General features: G+C 45.0%; 2 protein-coding genes and 1 long non-coding RNA gene across 8 annotated transcripts in view; 1 reads left to right on the top strand and 2 right to left on the bottom strand.

Moving 5' to 3' along the window:
• SDCBP (syndecan binding protein) overlaps positions 1–5,124 on the top strand; it is a 34,708-nt gene extending 29,584 nt beyond the window's left edge. For both annotated transcript variants that reach the window (XM_086336900.1, XM_086336899.1), the window contains exons 7-9: positions 2,078–2,249; positions 2,902–2,993; positions 4,026–5,124. In XM_086336900.1, coding sequence (XP_086193026.1) covers positions 2,078–2,249; positions 2,902–2,993; positions 4,026–4,080 — 319 coding nt within the window. In that variant the 3' untranslated portion in view covers positions 4,081–5,124. The remainder of the gene's footprint in view (positions 1–2,077; positions 2,250–2,901; positions 2,994–4,025) is intronic.
• Positions 1,969–3,606, bottom strand: LOC147359470 (uncharacterized). Its single transcript, XR_015140836.1, has 2 exons — positions 3,461–3,606; positions 1,969–3,245 (listed from the first exon to the last, which is right to left on the bottom strand). It is a non-coding gene; the product is annotated as an uncharacterized LOC147359470 (long non-coding RNA).
• The window catches only part of NSMAF (neutral sphingomyelinase activation associated factor), a 68,413-nt gene continuing 47,627 nt past the window's right edge, over positions 4,217–25,002 (bottom strand). For 4 of the 5 annotated variants that reach the window (XM_086336896.1, XM_086336895.1, XM_086336898.1 and 1 more), the window contains exons 13-31: positions 24,779–24,955; positions 23,083–23,162; positions 22,464–22,554; positions 22,304–22,367; positions 21,012–21,063; positions 20,792–20,912; positions 19,915–20,046; positions 19,156–19,198; positions 18,233–18,396; positions 16,598–16,706; positions 14,842–14,900; positions 12,331–12,398; positions 11,444–11,511; positions 10,740–10,863; positions 9,378–9,461; positions 8,430–8,580; positions 7,714–7,816; positions 7,489–7,598; positions 4,217–6,349 (exon numbers count right to left, since the gene is read on the bottom strand). In XM_086336896.1, the coding sequence (XP_086193022.1) occupies positions 6,255–6,349; positions 7,489–7,598; positions 7,714–7,816; positions 8,430–8,580; positions 9,378–9,461; positions 10,740–10,863; positions 11,444–11,511; positions 12,331–12,398; positions 14,842–14,900; positions 16,598–16,706; positions 18,233–18,396; positions 19,156–19,198; positions 19,915–20,046; positions 20,792–20,912; positions 21,012–21,063; positions 22,304–22,367; positions 22,464–22,554; positions 23,083–23,162; positions 24,779–24,955 (1,895 nt within the window). In that variant the 3' untranslated portion in view covers positions 4,217–6,254. Of the gene's footprint in view, positions 6,350–7,488; positions 7,599–7,713; positions 7,817–8,429; positions 8,581–9,377; positions 9,758–10,177; positions 10,864–11,443; positions 11,512–12,330; positions 12,399–14,841; positions 14,901–16,597; positions 16,707–18,232; positions 18,397–19,155; positions 19,199–19,914; positions 20,047–20,791; positions 20,913–21,011; positions 21,064–22,303; positions 22,368–22,463; positions 22,555–23,082; positions 23,163–24,778; positions 24,956–25,002 lie in introns of all 5 variants that reach the window. The other variant, XR_015140834.1, reaches the window with a different exon arrangement.

The following is a 25,002-nucleotide window of genomic DNA, read 5'->3' as shown; positions in this document are numbered from 1 at the left end:
AATAAGAAGAGGAGTACGTCAAGGCTGAATATTGTCACCCTGCTTATTTAACTTATATGCAGAGTACATCATGAGAAACGCTGGGCTGGAAGAAGCACAAGCTGGAATCAAGATTGCCGGGAGAAATATCAATCACCTCAGATATGCAGATGACACCACCCTTATGGCAGAAAGTGAAGAGGAACTCAAAAGCCTCTTGATGAAAGTGAAAGTGGAGAGTGAAAAAGTTGGCTTAAAGCTCAACATTCAGAAAACGAAGATCATGGCATCTGGTCCCATCACTTCATGGGAAGTAGATGGGGAAACAGTGGAAACAGTGTCAGACTTTATTTTTCTGGGCTCCAAAATCACTGCAGATGGTGACTGCAGCCATGAAATTAAAAGACACTCCTTGGAAGGAAAGTTATGACCAACCTAGATAGCATATTCAAAAGCAGAGACATTACTTTGCCAACAAAGGTTCGTCTAATCAAGGCTATGGTTTTTCCTGTGGTCATGTATGGATGTGAGAGTTGGACTGTGAAGAAGGCTGAGCGCCGAAGAATTGATGCTTTTGAACTGTAGTGTTGGAGAAGACTCCTGAGAGTCCCTTGGACTGCAAGGAGATCCAACCAGTCCTTTCTGAAGATCAGCCCTGGGATTTCTTTGGAAGGAATGATGCTAAAGCTGCAACTCCAGTACTTTGGCCACCTCATGTGAAGAGTTGACTCATTGGAAAAGACTCTGATGCTGGGAGGGATTGGGGGCAGGAGAAGGGGACGACAGAGGATGAGATGGCTGGATGGCATCACTGACTCAGACGTGAGTCTGGGTGAACTCCCGGAGTTGGTGATGGACAGGGAGGCCTGGCGTGCTGCGGTTCATGGGGTCGCAAAGAGTCGGACACGACTGAGCAACTGAACTGAACTAAATACAGCATTTTGTTGCAGAAAATAATCAAATGTTACTGATGAGTTTTATATTTATACTCTTGCAGTTCTGTGTTGCTTTCACTTTCTTACATAGTTTGACTTTTTAAAAACAGTGTTCCGGTTTTGCCTACACCTTAATTCAGAGCTTACAGAAATTTGTCCTTTGAGAAGTTCCTATCCTGTCTTAATCCGTTTCTCTGGAAAATAGAAGAGGTTAGAAAGGTAACAGCAACAGGTGTCTGGACTTTGCCCCCGGTTTCCTGCTCAGGGTGAATACATGGGGGCCTACCAGTTCCCAAAAACCAGCCTGGCCTTCTGGGTGGCTGAGGCTGTAGTCCTTGGTGGGAACATCATCTTTAGCTCATTTATAATGGAGCTTGCGGTACCTGTACTACGGACACCACCACCTTCTCAGCCATGCAGGGGTTGAAGGGCAGACCTTGTAACACATTTTTAGCTTTGGCATTTTTGTTCATGTTGGTTCAACTGGCTTTTATCTACCTTTGTGTTTTCACTTTGAATAATACATGGTAGGTATTAAGTAAACATTTTGCAGACAAATGGCACTTTTGCTCTTAGGTGAGCAAAGTTTCAAAAAGTAACTTGGATCACCAGGAAGACATGACTGCTGTGAACTTTATAATGTAAAATTTGTATTTTGTCATGAAACGTGTGCAGTAACAGGTTGTCAGTGCTCAAGAGCGGACGCCATCTTTCTGAAGCTCCTCCCTTTCTAAGGGACTGGGGGCTTCCGTCTTGCTGCTGCTGCAGCAAAAATACCGTTGTAAAGTTTTCAAAATCAAGATGTGAGAAATATTATAAAGGTTCTAAGTACTTCCTAAGAAAAATTAAGCTCCAGGAAATACTAAAAAGTTAATTCATTTTTAACACTGATTTTTGTTCAAACATAATGTTAAAGGAAAAAGCACATTGATAAACTGCATGAAGCATTGTGTTAATTCTTTGATACTTAAAGGAAGGAAATCTTGATTAGTTAGTCCAGCCATAATGGAGAGAATTTTTAAACTTTTACACAAGATGTACATACCAAGTAAAATAGTTTTGAAATAATTTATGGTAACAAAGTATCCAGTACAACATAGTGGAAATCCATTGAAATGTTTACCTTGGAATTACAATTTTAATTGAAACTGTTATGCTCACAGGCCCTTTGAACGGACAATTACCATGCATAAGGACAGTACTGGACACGTTGGCTTTGTTTTTAAAAATGGAAAAATCACATCCATTGTGAAAGACAGTTCTGCAGCTAGAAATGGTCTTCTCACGGAACATAACATCTGTGAGATCAACGGACAGAACGTCATCGGACTGAAGGTCAGAGCAGAACTTACATCATATTGTTTAGTTTTAGAAGTCTCTTTTTCATTTGTGTTTCGGGGTGGTGCTGTTATTGACCAAAATGGAGACATTCTTTGGGGCGCTGGCTGTGCCCTCATGTTAACCTCTAGAATTGTGGCCTCTGTATGGGTGAGATCTCTGAAGTCCCTTGAACTAGAATTCTGTGAAGACCTGGGCAGTGAAGATGTTGATGAGATTCTGAATGAATGGTTGCTTTTTTGTCCAATTGCTTTTTTTAGTCCAGGGGTTGTAGGAAATGAGTAATAGTTTATGGTCAAATTAGTACTTCATTTTTTATGGTTTATGCCCTCTACAAATTCCTAAATAGGACTATTTTGAGGTCTAAAGGTTTTCATTAAGAATTAATGTTAGCAGAGGGGTGTGGTAATATTGTATATGGGGGCAGTTATTTAATCTCTAGAAAAAGAATGCTTTGTTGGCTAATATATTCAATGTAGTTGATTCTAATGAATTAAAACTTGGTAAAGAAACTGGAAAAAATTTAAATACCAGGAGTTTAGGATTTTAGAGACATTAGCAAAACCTCAGAACATATATATTTCTTTACCAAGAATAACTTAGTTTTATATTTAATAAAGTCTCTCAGAATTTTCGTTGTTTTCAACAGGACTCTCAGATCGCAGACATATTGTCCACAGCTGGAAATATAGTTACTATTACAATCATGCCTGCTTTTATCTTTGAACACATTATTAAACGGTAAGTAGAGAATTCTTTGACTTGATTCTGTGCTCATGTGATTTCATAGAGTCTCTGTACTTCTTTAATTCTCAAGCTTTTCAAACCTTTGGTTCTTTAGTGGATGACATTGGCATTATTTAGACATTTGAACATTTTGGAAGTCCTGGCTGGAAGCTGAGAGAGAATAAAACAGGGGTGGCTGGGGCTGTCTGTCTGGTAGCATCTTACGTTCTGTCCTGGCTCAGCCAGCACAGTCCTTTCGGTATCTACCTGAAAGATAAATGATATTTAAAACATTAAAAAATGTAACTCCTGTAATGGAATTTTTGTTTACCCAGAAGCTGGAATAGAATGCAGCTAGCTCCTTTTGGGGGTTGTTGGGGGGAGAATTGTCAGGACTAATCCTTGAAGAGCTCACTTGTCTTAAATCAGTGATAGCCTCCCCACCGCCCCCCAACCCCCTACAAAAAAACCCCTGTACACACCTTTCCCTCTGCTGCTGCTGCTACTGCTAAGTCGCTTCAGCTGTGTCCGACTCTGTGCGACCCCAGAGACGGCAGCCCACCAGGCTCCCCCGTCCCTGGGTTTCTCCAGGCAAGAACAGTGGAGTGGGTTGCCATTTCCTTCTCCAGTGCATGAAAGTGAAAAGTGAATGTGAAGTCACTCAGTCGTGTCCGACTCTTAGCGACCCCATGAACTGCAGCTCACCAGGCTCCTCCATCCGTGGGATTTTCCAGGCAAGAGTACTGGAGTGAGGTGCCATTGCCTTCTCCCTCTAGTTCATAGCATTAATAGCATTGTCTTTTTTAACCATTCAGCCTTAACATATAAGGATTCAAGGACCTGTATCTTACTGGCCAGGATAGATAGCTTATTTGTAATCAGCTAGATTACCTGAGACCCTTAGAGCTGAACTCATTATAAAACCTGCTCCATTCCCACCTGATGCTAACAGTACTGAGTTTGAATTAGAGTTTTCTTGAATCATTGTAGCAGTTTTGAAAAAAGAAACCCAACCCTCAGTATCTAACAAAAGTAACTGTCTTGTAGGATGGCGCCAAGCATTATGAAAAGCTTGATGGATCACACCATTCCTGAGGTTTAGAAGTCACGGCACAGTGGAAACTTCCCAGAAGTTCTCCCGTTTACGTCTTGGGCAACTGACCTTTCTATTATGCACCTGAAGCTTTCTAGGAGCCAGCGAGCATATGCTGCATGAGGACTTCCTGTCTTACAGTAGGGCTGGGAATCTTACTGTTCGATCCAGTATATCTTGTTCAGACATCAAGATAGTTGTAGCCTTACCCTGGTTTTACAGTTGAAAAGACTTTTACAGACTAGCTTCTTTACTGGAAACCTGATGCTTTCACAGCCTTGTGAGTAGAATGACTGCTCCAGGCTCAGCTCTGTTAGAACCATCACCTTGATATCGAGCAGTGCTTAGTTCTGTGCTGTATTTGCATTTTTACTGTCACCATAGTGCATTTAGAATTACTTTTCTTCAGTTCTATGTGTAACACCAGCTAAGTAACACTGGTTTCATTCCATGTAAGCATTATTAGACAGTGTGTGTAGCTGCAAGAGACTTATCGATGATTGTCATTACATTTTATCTACCTTCACTTAATACGCTTGAACTGTCGCCTTAACTAAGTTAAGCATCTAGAATAAAAGCCAAAATGTAACGATTGCTGCCTTTCTAAACCCAGACGCAGTTCTGCATTCGCCTGAGATGTGCACTGGCCCCGCGCAGCCTGACAGTACCTCCCGAGCTAGCACAGCTGCCGATGTGCATTTGAGACTTTCTAATCCTTCCTTGTGTAATGGAACTTCTTTCTTCTAAAAGTAACTGATATCACTTTTTGAGAAATGAAGCACTATATATTTAATGTAAAAATTCTTGTACTAAATAGAATGAACCTTGACTCTTCTTTTCATGTGTAGATTAAGTGGGCTAAGACCTGATTGTGGCATTTACACAGTATGTAACCTAGCTGCCCCGGGACGGTCTCCGGACACTGTCCTGGTCATGTGTTCCATTTCCTGCCTCCTCCCTGCTCAAAGAATGACACATTATCCTGATTTTTTTTTCCCCCCTCTTTGGCTTATGCCTATTCTATTTTAATTAAAAATGTATAAATAAAGTTAAGTTCTAGTCTGTCTGTTATTGCATCATTTGAAAATGTCAGGCTTGTAGGAGAGTCCTCTCCCAGAGTGGCTAACACCCAGGAGCCTGGGACAAGCCCTCTGTGCTGAGAGGCCCTGAGTGTCCAGAGAAGTACCTTCAGCCTGGAAGCCCAGACACACTAGAGGCCGAGCAGCAAGGCCTCAGCGAGCCTGTTGATTTTCCTGGCGACACCCAAGCCATGTTTAACATTCAGGATACACCAGTGGTTTTTAAGTAACAGAGAAAAATCTTACCTTGCATGCTTTCTGTGGTTCAGAGGTTGAATACAAAATAAATCAGTGCTACTGATTCATGGCTTATCTTGTGTGGAATTCAGAAAAGCCAACCCACTCAGGTTTTTCAGTGATGATGTTCCTCGTTATCTGTCTGGACTTGGCTCTGAAGATAGTTCCAGAAGTACAGGATTACACAGTACTAAGGATGGTTTTCTAGAAGGATCAACATTTGAAGTACCTAGTACTTTGTGCCAAGTTATTTAAATAAGAAAATGAGAATTTCATTACAGAAAAATATTTTTAATGTCATAGAAAAGATGAGCATTTAACAGCCATAATGAAATAAACCATTGCTATACACAGTAAACTGTTATAAGAACTGCTAATCCTTGCCCAGGTTCTCAGAATCTGGGGCTAGCAGGTAATAGAAAGTGACCACTCCATGAAAACACACATCCCCAATCCAGCGGGCATGCCACAAGTGTGTCAATTAGAGTGACTTGGCAACAGCGGAGAATACTCAGGTTTTCTTGCAAAGTCCTTAAACTGTTCAGTGCTTTCGGGAGGTTTCCCCCAGCTGGTTTAGTTATCTTTCAGCTGCTCTTTCACCCAGACTCGCTTTCTGATCGTCATAACCCTGGCACAACCGCCTGCCTCACAGATGTTCCCTCCCCAAATCTCCCACATCCTTGTCCGCCTTCGAGGATGACAACTAACAGCTTTCAATGAAGTCACCATGATTTATAAAGTCTAAAACCACAAATTTCTCATGTGGTGAAATTTGTAATTACTGTAATTGCACATTCACCAATTCCTTTAAAAGTTTGGTTTAAAAGTACATTAAATAGAGTTCAAAAACATTCGAGGAAAAGGCACTTAATACTGCAACTTCCAGAACATAATTTGTCTGTCTTCCCCTCCTGTGATGACGCTGCTGCACTGTTCGTTCATCCACATACACGTCACGGCACCTGCGAGGAGAGACACGGGGTTAGGGTGAGCTGCCCAGCTGCCACCACATCGTCTTGTCCTTTGAAACAATCTTTGCCTGAACTCAAGTGCTTAGGACAGGGAACTTGGGAAGACTAGGAGACCACGCAGATGTAAAGCTACAGCTAAAACAGCTGGGAGTCACAGGTGTGTAACATACAAATATTAACACCTACAACAAGTCAGGTATCATGAGGGACAAGTGGGGAACTGGTGTGAGTGTGCTGATTTCCGTTCCTATCAGGTGAGCGGAGGAAGGCAGGCACAGACCTCACTTGAATGTAGTGTTGAGAAGAAATGACCACACAGCAGTGACGGTGGGAAGTGGACGAAGGTGGGCTGTCAACAGTTACTTGTAAGCATCGACCCAAGAATTAACTGTCCTCCAAATGCTCAAAGGGCAAACTTGAAAATGTAAAGAAAACTAAGAAGCCAACAGGCAGAAGGACACAGACGTACACAAGAAAACATCCTTGGATAATAGACACGCCAGGTCACCAGCTGGAGAAGTCCTCCAAGGAGGGGACCTGGGAGGTGGAAGTCACTGGGAGCAAGACTGTTTTCTCTGTAATTTATTATTATTTTTTTTTTTGGTGACAAGGCATGCAGGATCTTAGTTCCTGGACCAGGATTGAACCTGTGCCCCATGTGGCAGAACCACTGAGTCCTAACCACTGGACACCAGGGAAGTTGCCTGTTTTTTAAAAACTTATTTGGGTCACAGTTGAAGCATGTGGGCTCTAATTCCCTGACCAGGAATCAAACCTGGTCCCTCTGCATTCTCTTAGCCACTGAACCACTAAGAAAGTTGCTTTTATATATATATAAAAAAATCTCTATGCATGTGTTTAAAAAATCTATACCTTTTACTTTTTTTTCCTCTCTATATAGAAGTTAATGTAAAAACTTTCCATTTTGGAGTCAAATGTCTGCCAACACAGATCTAAATCCTGAAAGAACCAAGAGATTCAGGTGGCCAGGCTGGCCAGGACCTGGAGGGGAACGTTCACAGCACAGAGGTCCCCGGGGGCTTGTAACCTGCGAAGAGCGTGTTCTCTGGTGGGAAAGGAGGCACTGGAGCATGTAGGGAGAAGAGGCAGGTCAGCGGGAGACACCTTACCCGAGTGGCCCTGGATCCTCTTGCTGACCCTTCCCCCAAGGAGGTCCCAGACGAGCAGCTCCCCAGACTGACTCCCAGATACGACGGAGTTTCCATCCCAGAGAAAGCACCTGCAAGAAGGATTTGGAAGTCATCCCTCGTCAGGAAGGAAGGGCTAGAGCAGGCCCAGAGTGGTGACTGCGAGCCTGTCTGTAAACGTCTTCATCATGAGTAACCCGAGAGTACCTCTGGGGCTCGTCCGCAGTCAGAGAAGAGATGAGCATTCCTGTCTGCACGTCGATAACGTTCAGACGGCTGTCGGCTCCTGTGCTCAGGACGTGGCGACTGTCTGCAACACAGGGCAGGACAGGGTGCAGGTTACGGCTTTAGACCATCTGAGATTTCACTTCTGAGTCCAGGAGCCCAATGTTCACGTGAGTTATTTGTTGTATTAACCAATGAGGACTAACTTCTCTGTGAAAAGCTTCTGTGTTTAAGGCACTGGGCTGATGACCCTTTGGTGTGAATTCATAAATTAATTTCTCCAGTGATTTGAGCAATTAACAAGAATATCTGATACAGCTTTTCTAATAGGTACACATGCTATATGCACTGTGTTCTCCCACAAAGCAGCCTTAACCCACAGGCAAAACCCCTTTTATCAGCAAATAGCATTTTTGTCATTTAGTTGTTCAGTCATGTCTAACTATTTGTGACCCCATGGACTGTAGCCTGCCAGGCTCCTCTGTCCATGGGATTCTCCAGGCAAGAATACTGGAGTGGGTTGCCATTTCCTTCTCCAGGGGAATCTTCCTGACCCAGGGATCGAACCTGCATCTCCTGCATTGGCAGGCTGATTCTTTACCACTGAGCCTCCTGGAAAACTGTGTTTACATTCTTATTTATTTCAAAATAGTAATTCCAGTTCCCCTGGTATCATCTGTATTAAAAAAGGATGCTACCTGGGCTGAAAGCAGTGTCGCCCACAGTCCCCTCATGACATGGAATCTGGTGTAACAGGGTGGCCGTGGTGAGGTCCCAGATGGTCAGTGTGCCTTCCTTGGTGCCCGAGGCCAGCAGTGTGCCGGCAGCGTTCAAACTGATCGTATCCACCTGGAGAAGGAAGCACACGCAGTAGTCCATCAGAGCCACGGTCATGAAGCTGTGTTTCTCAGCCCGTTCTTTCAGCACCACCTATTTACAAGTGAAATCTTCATAGGCCAGTGACTACAATGAAGTGTTACTGGAAAATGCTGTTTGACAAAGAGCCTAAAATTGACCGACTCAGAATAGTGACTCCATGCGTGACAAGTGGCAGGGCATGCCAGGCTGCCTGAAGCACAGGGGCTCCATGAGGATGTGGGGGGTTTGGGGGAACTGGGGAATCTCAAGGTTGGCTAAACTACATCCTGTATAAATATTCCTCAACCCTGGTTATTCTGCTGACCATGAAGATCAGGCAACAGTTCACAGCCTAGAGGGAAGACAATACCACAGGCCTCAGTGCCAGATGCACCATGCCCACGAGGAGACGGACTGAGTGAAGAGGGCGCGGTGCCAGCTGAGTTCTGCCCCTGCTGCGAGCACAGGGCCGAGTAGACACGTCGGTGTCCTCACCCTAGACAGACAGCTTCTTCCACTTAAGGTGTCAGAAACACATCCGGTTGCCCAAATAGTTTGAGGATACCCAGATATTCAATGTCATGCTAGGAAACTGGTCTTGTGGAAATCTGGCTGGAGGGCAGCCAATTCTTAAACAGCAAAACAGGGAAAAACAGGCACAGTGGACTTGGAAACCCAAAGGATCAACTTGAACTGACAGCCCCCGTGCTCTCTTCCAGTGAGCAAAATAAAAGATCAAGCCAAGAACCCGCTTCCCCTGGTGGTTTCCGCTGGGCCCAGGTACTCACGCTGACGTCGTGCTCCAGCTCAGCCAGCAGCTCAAAGTGCTGTTTCCTGGCACACGGCATCTCTGCGGGGATCCCGGACCACACCTGGGATGGGATGCATCGCAGAACACTTCCTTTAAGAGCACTGCTAATGCGCAGCAAACACTCTCCTGACTGACCAACTCCCACTTAATAGCTCCCAACAAAACAAAGCGTCTTAAGGCTGTTTCTCTGGCCTGTGCCTGCACTCTTAACTCTGCCATCGTGCTTCCTGAGGGTCCGCTGTGCCCGGGTCTGCTCCACCCCTTGCACTTACTGTTGTGACTTAAGTACTTTGTGAACTAAAATTGAAGTGCAGAAGTGTAGTCATGTCTATTAAGGTTTTGAGTGCTCAGTCGTGTCTGACTCTTTGCAACCCCGTGGACTGTAGCCCACCAGGCTCCTCTGTCCATGGGATTCCCCAGGCAAGAATACTGGAGTGGGTTGCCATTCCCTTCTCCAGGGGATCTTCTCAACCCAGGGATCGAACCCACGTCTCATGTCTCTTGCATTGGCAGGTGTATTCTTTACCACTAGCACCACCTAGGAAGCCCCATTAAGGTTTTGAGAAAACTCAAAAAGGCAAGTTGGCAAAAAAATTTAGTGGCTCAGATGGTTAGGCATCTGTCTACAATGTGGGAGACCCGGGTTTGATCCCTGGGTCGGGAAGATCCCCTGGAGAAGGAAATGGCAATCCACTACAGTACTCCTGGAAAATCCCATGGACAGGGGAGCCTGGTAGGCTCCATGGGGTCGCAAAGAGTCAGACACGACTGAGCGACTTGACTTTACATGTAGGCAAGAAAATTTACCAACAAAAGTGCCCCCTCTGGGGGAAGCAGAAATGATGAAAAACTTGAAGGAATTCTAATGGTTTTAGGTTCTTGCTTTCTGCTTACATAAAAGCAAACTGGAAACCAAGGATGATGAATGCTGCTGTGGTTCATGCAGCAAAGTTGTGCAAGATTTCAGAGAAAAGGCCAAGTGTGGCCCTGTATCAGTAACGATGAAGGAGTGTGTCTGTATTTTTCAACGATTCTCCACTTATTTTGATACTTTCTGATTCACTGGTCAACTGCTAGCTCACAGCTGCATGAGCTCAGATGGGCCGCTGCGTGTTTCTCTAATGAACCACTAGACCCCCAGTGGAGCGCACATGGCAAGCTCAGGAAAACATCTCCCCACACTGCACACTAAACACACGAAGGGGATAACCTCCATATCCTTCCATACCACTCTATGAAAAGCAGTGAAAAAGTGACTGAACACATCAACAGCAGGGAGTTGAATGGCTTATACTATTTATATTATCCAAACATTTTAATCTAGAAATTATATATAAACCTTCACAGTAGAGTCCCACGATGCAGAATACAGCCTGTTGTCATGCCAACAGATCTTACTAACAGCATCATCATGTCCCATTAATGTGTCCTGGCGTCTTCCAAATGCTATGGAATAAAAATAGCTAAAAGATAATGAGAATTATTAAGACAGCATTCCAGCTCAATGTTAAGATTCTTAAACACATTTTCAAGAAGCATTAGATTGTTTAATTCTACGCTTACTATGGCCCACTGGAATTACAAATCATTTGTTCTCATGTTATCAAACCAAATACTTAAAATGTGAATTTAAAACTAGAAATTTCTGGGTCTGGCTCATCTGTGTTTTCCCCTCAATTTAAAAACTTAAAGAAAAATAGAATCCAACTGGAGAAATTATTAAAGTCAAATAATGTCTGACTCTTTTGTGACCCCTTAGACTATATCCCACCAGACTCCTCTGTCCATGGGATTCTCCAGGCAAGACTACTGGAGTGGGTTGCCATTTCCTTCTCCAGGGGATCCTCCTGGACCAGGGATCGAACTCATATCTCCTGCATTGCAGGCGGATTCTTTACCACTGAGCTGCCAAAGAATCCCATTCAAATCCAACCATCCTCGTCCGTTCCCTGTTGAAAACAGGGAGCCCGTGCTCCCCTCCCTCAGGTCCACATAGGGGGCTACACGGCGTGGGGAGTGAGGGAGGGGCCCGCAGATACATACACGTTATTATCCCAGGAAGAGCTTATGACAGTGGCATCTCCTGGTAAAAGCAAACAGGATGATAAAGCCTGAAATACAAGTGACTCACCATTAATAATTTACAAAAATTAAATGACTCCTTAATGTGATAAAACTATCTGACAAGTTCCCCCCAAAATTAACCCCCAATTCTGGTTATGTTGGTCTTCCTCATATTCATGAAGTTTCTCTTCATCTGGCTAATTCCAGATGCCTCGTTTCCTCCCAAATGTAGAAAAGTGAAAGTGGGTCGAGTGTGCAAGGATCTAGCGTGATGGTTCTCATGGGGTCCAGGCGCCCTCACTGCCCTGGGCTGAGGGACCCCCACTTACATCAGAGTCGGGGGGGTGCAGGTAGGGACTGTCCTTAAGAATCCCAACACCCACTCTGGGTTACAGACTCAGGTGGGGAAGGAAAACTTCTAAAATCTTTAGGGAATTTCAAAATCTTTCGGATGCTTTACATCAACAATAAAATGTGTTTTTTTTTTTTTTTTTTTTTTTGCAGAAGAACTGACTTTCTAGTATTAGATATCAACTTAGAAATGCATTAAAAGTTATATAAGTGGCACACATACATTTAGTCTGACAGTTCCAAAAAAGGAATGATCTGTTGAGAATTCTACTGGATAGCAATGTAAGCTTTCTAGGCTACAAATAAAACCACGATAACACGAGAAAGAGGTAACCTGAAAATTTTCTGATTTAATTTACAAGGCATCTACCTAAGGCATTCTGTAGCTACCACACAGAAATAAACCCAATTATCTGGGAAGAAACAAATGTCACGTGTGTGTGTGTGTATAAAGCAAACTGCTCCATGAATTTCCACCATAACACTGATACAAAATGAAAACGAACTCAACTCACCATATTTGAGAATGATATGCTTCTCTGTAGCATCCTGGATTCTTTGGAAAACATCTTCAAGGTGGAATCTAATTTAACAGCAACAAAACAAACGCATCAGAAAGGCTTCCTGACCCTTAGACATGACCAGCACGTGCTGAGGTAATGGGCAAGGTGTCCGAGGGCTGGGTCCCCCACGAGGACTCTCTAGTCTGTGAAGTCTATGACCTATGGCGCCATGACGAGGAGGTCAACTGAGAGCCATGACCAGAGGCAGAGTTAAACCTAATAACTGATAAGACTCTAAAGTTACACATGAGGAAAAGACAAATTTTAGTATTAAAGAGAACCAAAAGATCTTGGCAATGTAAGGTTTTTTTTTTTGCCTTTTTTTTTAAGTAGCCACATTATAGAGTGATGTACTGCAGGCTTCCCAGGGGGCTCAGTGGTAAAGAATCTGCCTGCCAACGCAGGAGACCCCAGTTTGATCCCTGGGTTGGGAAGATCCTCTGGAGGAGGAAATGGCAACCCTCTCCAGTATTCTTGTCTGGAGAATTTCATGGACAGAAGCGTCTGGCGGGCTACAGTCCATGGGGGTCACAAGGAGTCAGACACGACTGACTGACTAAACAGCAACCCTAGTGCAGCATTAGCATTTACGGAAGAGAAACACTAACTTTCTAAATAATAAACTGGGGATTAAAATGTCCAAGCTTTTTAATTTTCTTGCCTAACAGAAGCTTTAGAAGTGCATCAAGGTTACCTCTTAAATAAGACTGCAAATTGCAACGTGCTCCAAACACCCATATTTGAAATATGCAACAATATGTTTCCCAACTTGAAAACATACAAACAATAAATAAAAGGTGAGATGAGCTTTAAATCATTTCTTCTTTATAGCACAATCTAATATTTCAACCTACTTTTTGCCAACACCACATGCAGAAGTGTGCTGGGGTGTCAGACAGGAAACTGCCAGCTAGCCTGGCATGTGAAGATGCTTCCTCAACATCAGAGGGTCCCCTCGTTCTGGGGGTGCCCACGCCAGAGGCTGCCACAAGTGGGTCTCCCAGATGATGGGATCGCCTGTGGGATTGCCCACACTCCTAGATACACGCACCTCTGACGAAAAGCTACAACTCCAGGGTGACCGTCAGGGTACATGTAAGTCAGTAATACACATGGAAATATAAATGCACACAGATCAGCAATATGAGCTATTAATAGTGAAGAAACAAACAGAAAATAACAAAAGCTTTTGATTAAAAAGGATGTTGGCAGGTTCACAAAGAAGCCATAGGCTTCATAAGCCTCAGAGGTTTAAAGCCTTGATGCCTGTAAAACTCATGGTTTACAAGGTCAGACAAGTACAGGGAACCTAAGGATTTAACAAACAAACCCAGCTAAGAACGCAGGCTTTGCTAAAAAATAAGGGTTTTTGTCTGGTGTGATGACGGCAGACTGGGGGGACTGGAACCCTGGCCGAGCGTGCCGACTTCCTCCCATGAGCATTGCCATCTGGCCGCCCCCAGCGTGGCCCGTGCACACTGCAGGCGCACTCCCTGGTCCACCGTAGGATCCCTTTCTGGGCTTTGTGGAAATTCTATTTTATGAAATCCAAGGTTGTATTTGACAGAGAAAGGAATGACATGCCAAGGAATGAAAGCCATGGTCCCAGGATCTGAGACCAGCAGCTCTGACCTACTGGAGCGGTGTGGCTGCACAGAATCTGGCCTCAGCTTAATGGAAGAAAAACAGAATTTCCTATGATGAAGACTGAAGCACAGGTAGGCGGTCAGTTACCACTACAAACTCTGTCCAAACCAGGCATCTCAAAGTCCATGAGGGGCAGCTAAGCTCTTCCCCTCTCATCTCCTATCCCTCCTGAGCACCTGCCACAATTCAAATGGGACGCAGATGAGACATGCATCAGTTAATGGCATGTCGTGTAGACTTCCAGGAAAAACAAAGCTGTGGCTAGCAGGAAAAGCCCAAGGCTGAGCCCCTTTTTAGGATGAAAACAGTGAAGTTCTTGTGTGTCACTAAGATACAGTTACCAGACTATCAACCAGCCGGCGCAGGGCTTCTGCAGGATTCTGACAATGTACAGGCACATTAACAGTGTTTGAATTAGATTTTTGAACTTAACCCTACAATCAACACCTAATCAAAAAACCGAATTCATACACTACACACCGAGTGACAGAGTGGAAAACACAATCGCACGTCTGCCCCCGCGTGCTGCTGTGCTGCCTCTGGTCACGCCCTCGCGCCCCAGGGAGGGACAGGCCCGCCGCACACTCTTGCTGCCCCGCCCCTTAAAATTCTAGGAAGCTTATCAGCAATAGAAAGGCATTTTCCACTGTCGTTTTTGGCAAATGAACACTGAAATTTTACGTATTATACCGCAAACTAACTGCCCAAATTTTACGTGCCGGTGACACAGCAGGTACAGTCCTGGACTGAGAGACGACGAGACACTTGGACGCTTTATGACTCAAGATAACCCAGCTTTCAGGTAGGAAAACACACCTTGTGAGGTTGTGAAGATGGACGACCCATTGCGGGACACGGCTATTCCAGTGACTGCCCTGTCGGAAAACAAAGTGTCGCGAATTACCATCAACCATGTGCTTGGACGCCGGCGTCCTACAAAAGGCCCTGATTTGAGTGCAAATTCCTGTGACTGTTTTCTTCACAGCATGACTGCTGGACCCATCCCACCTTCCACAAGGCATTAGCAAGTCATGGCTCGGCAATTCCTAATTCTGTTCTGGTGACGCCTATGGCTGGAAAACACCCCCACTCATAGCTCCCAGGCCGCCCTGCGGGAAGGCTGCCCCACGTCTGCCCACTAGAGAACCAGTGACGCTCGCTGACCACCACGGAAACGCCTCCGTGTGGTCATTTCACTTGCTTGGTCACTTAGCATCTGTTCCATGATGATGCTGTTTTGGTCCTGAGAAGGGCTGGGACCCAGGACCCTCTGCTGCAATGCTGGTACCTGGACAAACATCTCCTCCAACAACAAAATGCAAAGAAACTATAACGGACTAAAAATAACTGCATGCCTGGGCAGCTGGGGCAAATTATGGACAAGAAGATAGAAAAAGATAAAAAAAAATCTGATGCTAGTTCTGAAAAGCTGGGAGCAAAAGCAGGGGACTGCGCATGTCCCCTGCACACAGCACCCAAGGGGTAGAGCAACCACATATGCCACCCCTCTGGCCCGACCCCTGGACCCAGCCCTACCCTCACTCCACTTAAGGAACCAGCTCGCCCCTCCTCGTGGAGCAAGCAAGGGAACCTGCTGCTTGTTCCTGCTCCCTCTGCTGCAGCCGGGGCCCCAACAAAGCCTCGCCAGAATTTCCTGTCTGGCCTCTGATCAATGTCTACAGATCGAGGGGGTCAAGAACCCAGGTCAGTATCAGTCCCAGCAGGTCCTCTTCAAGGTTCCCTCATGTCTTCATGGCCTCAGGTGTCGAGGCCCCTTTCTACCTGCTGTTTAGAAAGGGTGATGAGGGATAGCCAGTGTTACAAGGAATAAGGGGGACCCACAGGTTTCTTTGCAGGAAGCCATGCTCTGACTGGGGGCTGTGGATCGGACGGGGACAGGCCTGTTCCGTTCCACCCATAACCAGGTGTACATGGCATCAAGCGTCAGACAGGGCATCGGTGGCCCTGGAGCAGGACGTGGGGCCTCCTCCCAGCCTGAGTTTTCTTCTCTGGAGCAGGACGGGTCAGCGAGGTCAGTGCTTCCCAACCTTCCCACCGAGTCCATCACCACCCCTGCAGACAGGGGCCTCAGATGCTCACGACCCCTTTGGGGCCAACGCAAGCCTGATTTGGGGGAGGGCGTTTAAAAAAAATTCTTATGAACTTTGCAACGCTCTCTCTCTCCATGTATGCACACACGTTTTTCATTTTTTAAAAAGGACACATTTTCCCAGATGATAACAGTAAATGTGACACATGGGGGAGATATATCCTGTTTCTCAAGAACTTCACACCGTCGGACTCGAGGGCCGTGAGCCTGTCTGAGGAGCACCCAGCCACCTGCCATCAGTATATCCGTCTGTGCTCCAGAATGATCGATGTCCGAAACAACACACACCCACCTTCTGTGCCACACTGACCCCGGGTGGCTGGTCCCTGTGGACGGTGTAGGGGGATAAAAACCAACCAAGACAGCTTTAAATGACAACAGCCCCCCGTGACTCAGCTTAACCTGGCTTCACCCCAGGCCGAGACCCCACTGTGCGCACGGCCAGTGCAGGGACACTCTTACTCTTTGTGGATTCTGTGTTGCTCCTGGGGCTCTAGCCGGGCGATGTTACTCCAGGCCAGGGTTCTGCTCTCTTCCGTCAGGTCTTCAAAAGACTCTTCGCCTGGAGAGACTACATTAAATTGCAACTCAGTCAACTAAGCTTCTAACCAGCATTGGAGACAAGTGTCAGAGTCTCAAGAATTTCCATTAAAATCAAACAACTAAGACAGCAAAACGCCCACCGAAAAAGAACGACTTTGAAATGCACTTGTTAGACAGCTCCATGTTAGTGAAGGGAAAAAGAATCAGGTGTATGATCTAAATAAAACATCATTTGAAGATTAAGAAGTATCTTTGACTACTAAAGCCTTCGTGCACTTTTAGCAATGTCTGCAGAGTTTTCACTCAACCCTGAAGCTGGGAACTTCAGGAAACACGGCACTGAATAACCATTTCCTTGTCAGCAATCTTTTCAAAAACCTGCCAGTTCCCTAACAACACTGCAGGGTTTTGGTTTCGGTTTTGAGCAGGAGAAAGAAGAGATGAAACCAGCTACTACCACCCTCTTGGGCTGGACTAGCTAAGCCATCCCTTTGCTTCTGTTTTGAGAAGGGCTGGAACAATTTCGCTTTTGAGAAAATCCCCGTGGATGGGTCTGGTGATTAAACTGAGCATGGGTTCAAGGGCATCACGAGATAATCCCATGGTCTTCATGACTCAACCCGTGGAGCTTTCTCTCTCAGGTCACAAGACTGCGGGCAGCTGGACCGCTGAGCCGAGCAGGTCCCAAGTGTATGGCCTGGGGAGCCTGGACGTGCCAGGGACAGAATGTAGAACTGGGAGATGACAAGCAGCCCAACCACTCCGCTCCCAAGGTCCACGCAGGGTCGGATTCCTGGGAGCCTGGGGGTCTGAGGCCGTTTTATGTGAAATGTACAACGTGGATAACTGGATGAAGGGACTCATTCTTTCTTCCCTTTCTAAATACCAGCCGTGAGAACAGGGTCAAGTTCATTTTACCACCTGGCACAGAGGCTCTGTAAATGTCTGTCAAATAACTGAATAAAAAACCAGAATCGAATAAACAGAGCACCCTGCACTGAAGATCTGTACGTGGGGGTGGAAAAACAGGGATGTTGGAAGTCACTCCTGGGACAGGGCTAGGTGACCCTGTTAACAGCAACCACAGCCAGGACAGATCAACATGAAAACATGAATGGCTAAGAATCAGAGGCCAACTTGGAAAACAACAGAAAAGAAAGAACATAACAACAACAAACGCTGCCAGGTTGCATTAAATTACCAGAAACTAAAAGTGAGTTGATTTCCTTTAGGGATGGTACGGGGAGGAAGGAGGGAGGAGGGTTCAGGATGGGGAACACATGTATACCTATGGCGGATTCATTTTGATATTTGGCAAAACTAATACAATTTGTAAAGTTTAAAAATAAAATAAAATTAAAAATTAAAAAAAATAAACAAAACAACAAAAAGAGGTCTGTTTGTAGGAGAAACTCAGTGAGACAGTAAAACAGAATCATCTCTAAGCTGTTCAGGGTTCATAACTTGTCTCTTTTCTAGAACCTTCAGAAAATGGCTTAATCAAGAAAGAGAAACAGAAGGTGCTCATGTTGTTATTCTCTTTACAAGATTTACCTGGAGAATCTGCCGTGGAGGCATTGTAACTGGAGGGCTGGGACACGCTTTTAAACTTTGGGGTGATCCTTCGAGGATGGGGTGTCACAAAGAGCTGTCTGGGTGTCTGTCCAAACTCTAAGATCTGGGTGAGCATGGCGACCTTCTCGTCAGGATCCTCGATGCTTTAGGACAGAACACAAACCCCTGTGGTGACCACTGGGGTCAAGCTCCCTGAGTGTGTGCATTTCAAATAATGCAGATCACCAGGAGAGAGATTAACCCTCAAATAGTAACAGCAACTATATGCTAGAACTGTCTAGACTGTATTGTTTATTTGTTGTTCAGTTGCTAAGTCGTGTCTGACTCTCTGTGACCCCATGGACTATAGCCATGGGGATCCTCTGTCCATGGAATTCTCCAGGCAAGAATACTGGAGTGGGTAGCCATCCCCTCCTCTAGGGGATTTTCCCGACCTAGAGATGGAACCTGCATCTCCTGTGTTGGCAGGTGGGTTCTTCACCACTGAGCCACCAGGGAAGGCCCCCAGACCATATTACATGTCTTTAATTTCTGAGGCTCAGTATTTTATATAATGGTAAAAGCGGGCTATAATTCACTGTAACATTCCCATGCCTTTATATCCTCAGATAACTGCATTCATCATTTAGACACAGAGCTCATTTGTGGCTCAAGTAGAAAATTCCTTAAGTGAAGTCGCCCAGTCATGTCTGACTCTTTGCGACCCCATGGACTGTAGCCTACTAGGCTCCTCCGTCCATGGATTTTTCCAGGCAAGAGTACTGGAGTGGGCTACCATTTCCTTTTCCAGAGGATCTTCCCAACCCAGGGATTGAACCCGGGTCTCCTGCATTGCAGGCAGACGCTTTACTGTCTGAGCCACCAGGGAAGCCCAAGAAAATTCCTTACAGACACGTAAATACCTGTTCAAGTCCACACCTCCTTCATAGGTCAGCGGATGAAACACTGGAAAAAGAGACACAAAAACACTATTGAAAGCTGTACTGTTTTCTTCCAATTCACAATGCTCAGAATTTTAAAAACAACAAATTTTAAGTTGTATTCAAAGAAACTGATTTTCACTTTGCAAAATAGCCTTATACCACCCAGCCTGGGCCAACATCAATGAGGACTGTTGGTTTTCTGAGCTGCAGTCTAACTGGTGGTGAGACACTCTGTTATCTGGGTGCGTGTCTCAGTCGGCGCCTTCTCCTGGGGTAAGCACAGAGTGCCGTGTGTGGAGGACAAGTGAGGGGTCAGACCACCTCCTGCCACCAGTGCCGAGGAGCCTGGAGGAGACAAGAGCTGACCGTGAAGAGGAGGGCTGCAGCTGGCTCCCATCTGCTCAGTAACACAGAAGCCCCAGGGCCCTTGCAGGAGCTGTTCAATCCTATCCTGACTGAGCTTTAGCAGAAATTACTGAATGGGATGTAGTGGACATGCTGAAGGTAGGATACTTCAGCATAGACCCCTTGGATCACAGAGGAGTGGGTGTTTTTAGACAAAAGCACTTCCTCCTCTTTACTCAGGATCGAATCCAGGGTCTCTGAGCCAGGAGACCCCATATATTGAGACCAGATGCTTTGGCCAAGGAAACAAGCTGGGCTGTGCTGAGCCCATTGTGGGGGGTTTGCTTTTGCTTCCATCAAATGCTGAATGGAGTTTCCATGGCTGCTACACACCATTATGGGCTCCGACAGCATCCTGGCCCTGCTGCTTGTAGCCAAACACCAGGTCGATCCACTCATGCAGGTGCTCGGACACGTACTCACTCTCCAGCGCGGCTCTGCTCTTCCGGAGAAAATCCTCGGGACCTAGGAGGAAGCCACCATCAGAACACCCAGGGATGCCACCTGACTTCCTCCCATTCCTTTGTTTTTTCCTTTTGGCCAGGCTGTAGGGCTTGCGGGATCTAGTTCCCCAACCAGGAACTGAACCCTGACCCCCTGCATTGGGAATGTGCAGTCTTAACCACCGGACCACCAGGGATACCTCTCCCATTCCTTCTGTCAATCCACATGTCGACAGACACTGGGGCTTCCCAGGCGCACCGGCAGTAATGAACCCGCCTGCCAATGCAGGAGACGCAGGTTCTATCCCTGGGTCAGAAAGATCCCCTGGAGGAGGAAATGGCAAGAATACTGGAGTGGGTTGCCTGGAGAATTCCATGGACAGAGGAGCCTGGCGGACTACAGTCCATGGGGTCACAAACTAACCAACTAAGCACACACGCAGGCATGCAGGCAGGGCTTCTGGGACAGGCCAGAGGGACATGGTCCTTACTGAGGCTCACCCACCCCTTCCATCATGTAAAATATAAATCTGCGGTGGAGGAAGAGGCAAAAATCATTTTTACATTTAGCTCTCTCAAGTACATAATAATGTTTTTACATCACGGTCTCACAGAATACTTACAATTTGGAGTAGATTTTTACCATCTCCTCCAGACAGAGAATTCTACTGTTGTTTTAAAAAATCTAAGCAACTAAATAACAATACTGAAATTGCACAACTAAGTGGAGGGTTTCCGAGATTCAGCGCTTCCCAGGTGGTACTCACTCCGTGCCCAAGGCGGGAGCTCTACGTCGTTAACCAGCTGCCCTCCTTGTCTCTTCCCCAAATCCAACTTCAGACTGTTGACTAAAAAGCTGACATCATCACCGTAGAATTCCGGGATCAGCTGAAAGTTTTGCGGAAGAAAGAAAAGAACAGCAGCAAACATTTTTAAAGCAGTTAGAAGCCACAAGCCCAGTGAATCATTAGCTTGGTAACTGCTTACCTCTTTAAAATCGGTTGCACCATCCAAACAGTTTTTCCAAGTTTCTGCAATACTAAATATGAAAAAAAAAAATTCAACTGATTTTAAATCGAGGGTATGGAAATAGCCAGGGCGCTATTCTACACTTTACCTAAGTCAGATCATTTCTCTTATTAATTCATAATTCCCAACATTCACATGAGTCCCCCCCACTCCCCTTTTACAGACAAGAAAACTCTGGGTCCACACAGGGTGTGAGCACAGGGTCAGGACATGGACCTGGGGTGGGGACATCCACAAGTCTAAGACAGGAGCCTCCCCCACACATGGCCTCATTGAAGGGCCACTCCGGGCAGGTGCTTAAACATGAAAAATGAGCACAATTATTTTAACAGCTCATTTCAAAAAGGGATTATAAATAGACACGTGCAGAGCTTAGAAAAAGACTAGAAAAGACACAGACCAAAAGATGAACAGTGAGTTCTATCTCAGTGTGGTCAGATGCCAAGCGAAGTTATTTTCTTCTTTATACTCTCTGCTTTTCATGGTAAGAAAATTACTTTTGTAACTAAAAAATATTTAAACACTCACAGGGAATTGTATTCAATTCATAGCAGGCTTATTTAGAATAATGAAATGTTGGAAACAGCCTAAATGTCCAACAACAAATAAACAGTTAAATTATGTCATACATTAGGAAGGGATACAGTCATTAAAAAAAAAAAAAAAAACAATCACTGTTTTGCAGAACATCTAACAATATGGGGAAAATTTTAAGATTTAATACAAGACTGCAAAAGGCAGGACAAAAAACTATTTAAGGTATGTTCTCACATTTACACACACACACACACAACTACACAAAGCCTAAGAGGAACAGATATAACATTACTGTGTGTGTGTGTCAGTCGCTCAGTTGTGTTCCACTCTTTGTGATCCCTTGGACTGTAACTTATCAGGTTCCTCTGTCCATTGAATTCTCCAGGCAAGAATACTGGAGTGGGTTGCCATTTCCTTCTCCAGGGATCTTCCCAAGCCATGGATCAAACCCAAGTCTCCCACACTGTGGACAGATTCTTTAGCGTCTGAGCTACCTGGGAAGTCCAACCATTTATGTATATATAGAAAACTACAATCTTTTACATACTGGATAAAAGTTTATGGAATAAACAGAAGTGTTTTTAAACTTACACTATATATGTTTTCTTACATGTCCTTCCATTTTTGTTTATATCTAGTTTTTCCAGATAAACATATTGTGCATGTATAAATGAGAAGGTTTAAAAAGTAGAATGTGAGGCACAGATGTCTACCTGTTGAACATTCTGTCTGCGTTGTCGAACCTTCCATTCTGCAGGCACAGCATGTACTCTGGCGCTGGAGGGGGAGAAACCAGAGTTAATAAGCTCACAGAATCACTGCAGAGCCCACGTGCACACGTGCGTCCCCGGGAGTGACAATGAAGCAGCTCACCGATCCGGACCAGGTAGAAGAGCACGTAGCCTGGGGAGGAGTAGTGGCTGCCGTACATGAACCTGGGCTCCGGCATCTCCTGGTAGCGGGTCTGCAGCATGGGGAGAGGAGGCCTGTGAGGGCTGGCTGGGAAGACAGTAACTGATCGGGGAGCAAAGCCTAAGGAAACCATGACCTGATCACATCCTAGCCCCTAGTTTCTCTCTTAAATAGGAAAAGGAGCAGATAAAAAGAGGGGGGAAACTGAAGAAACACAGCATTCTTGCAACAAGCATCTTGGTTTTCTTGGCTCAGTGGTAACAATGTCTGCTGGGGTGGGATTGAGAAGAAGAAATTTTACCTATCTTTTGTGCCATTCGCCAAAGGGTAACTTCATCGTGAAAATAAATTGGCAAACCTATGATGAGCTCAGCTCCTACCCACTGAACTGTAAGCAAATGCTAAGCAGCTAAATTCCTCGGGGAAGGAAGGCAGAGGAGGGTAAAGAATATGCTCAGAACCTTTGGTCTCTTCGAATACACCTCCACCAAGTTTTGGGGAAACGAGTGTCAGGAGCTATAAAAACACAGGCCATGGCTCCTGGGTTGCCTAGAAACCAGGAATCCCCGGGTCCACGTACCAGCAGCCTCTCCAGACGCTCCTGGTTGAGGGCCCCTACTGGCTTACTGAGATCCCGGAAGGTCTCTGGATTTGACAGATCTGCAAAAGAAACAGATTGTCAAAAATTAATTAAAATGAAGGATGCAACTAGAGATGATCATACTAAATGAAGTGAGTCAGAAAAAAAAAGACAAATACCGTCTATCATATCACTCATATGTGGAATCTAAAATATAGCACAAATGAGCCCATCTACAAAATAGAAACAGATTCACGGGCACAGAGAACAGGCTAGTGGTTGCCAAGGATATGGTGGAGGTGGGAGGGATGAGCAGCTGCTGGGGGTTAGCACATGCCAACTGTTACATTTAGAATGGAAAAACAACAAGGTCCTACAGTATAATGCAGGGAACTATATTCAAAATCCTGTGATAAACCATAATGGAAAAGAATATAAAAAAATACTGCATATGTGTGTAAACTGAGACACTTTGCTGTACAACAGATATTGGCACAACACTGTGAACCAATGATAATTCAATAAAAAAAAAAAAAGAAAAGAAAATAGAAAGCCGGCAAGCTTATACTTAATAACATTACCCCCTGAACTGATTCACATGCACGCATTTATTTCCAAATAATAAACAGCTTTCTAAAAGTTACAGATCCATTAGAATCACAGTATTTCTGGTGGTTATTTATACAGCTGTAAAGGTTAGAACTTTTGAGTGTTAGCTACAACCACTCAAGAATAAAATCTAATTTGAAAATGTTCACAATATTGATTTTAAAAAAAGACCTACTGATTAAGAAAAATTATATTCCAAGTAAAATGACAGCAAAAAAAAGTAAACAAATTTCAAAGCCCATTATTCTATCAAAATTTATTTTTTAGGTTTGAGTTACTGTGAATATTATCCTATGATAATAGCATAATTGGAGAACTGGGGACCTGAAAATTATCAGATAAATAATATTCCTAGAAAAGCTGTCACCTCTTTCAAGTAAAAGGGAGCAATCAGTGAACTGTCAAAAGTAATTAAATCTTCACAATATCTAATTTTAAGCCATTATAAAATTACTATGCAATCACAATAATTTTGGTAAAATAATTTGAGAGAAAGAAATATACTCTCTCAGTAATGTGATTATTGATGATTCTTATTTCCTTGAGTATTTCAGTACTTTCTAAGTGCTCTACATGAGTTTGAGTAAACTCTGGGAGTTAGTGATGGACAGGGAGGCCTGGCGTGCTGCAGTCCATGGGGCTGCAAAGAGTCAGACACGACTGAGCTACTGAACTGAACTAAGTGCTCTATAATAGTTATTACTTTTGATAATCACATTTTTGAATATGAATTGACATTTAATATGATAACCTGAGATGCGATTTTCCAAGTAAACTCTTCAGTATTTGAAAACAATACTTGTTGGTAATTATGGTAACACTGGCTAAAGATCACATGCGTGTTTTCTGGGTATGGCTTTCAAGACGTATGTGAGTAGTTTCTTTAGGATTAAAAAAAATTCAGAGACAGTAGAGAGAACACACAGAACACACGTAATTCACGTAACACGTGTTATCCAGCATCACGGCGCAGAAACTGGCCACCTAGAGTCACGAGATGGAATGGGTTTTATTCTGCTCACGAATCACAACGTGGTCCTAGGACGGAGCGAGCTCTTTGCTCTGAAAGCCAGGCCCGCGCACGCACCCAGCTCGGAGCTGCTGTAGTCGCCGATGACCCAGGGGAACACGGGGTACTGTGAGAGGTCGCTGCAGCTGCGGTCGGCCAGCGAGTTGAGGTGCAGCAGGTACTGGTAGTTGGACAGGAGGCCGCGCTGCCACTGCAGCGTGTAGCCCTCGGCCGTGCGCTCCGGCACGTGGTGCTCTGTGGGGACAGGGGGACAGGCCGGGTCACACCACGCTCAGTGCACG

This window comes from Bos grunniens, chromosome 14, assembly GCF_055505025.1.
Source record: "Bos grunniens cultivar Pamir isolate PY7600 chromosome 14, Bosgru_T2T1.0, whole genome shotgun sequence".
NCBI classification, from domain to species: Eukaryota; Metazoa; Chordata; class Mammalia; order Artiodactyla; family Bovidae; genus Bos; species Bos grunniens.
Note: the sequence above shows the minus strand (reverse complement) of the source record. Positions and strands in the feature narration are given on the sequence as shown.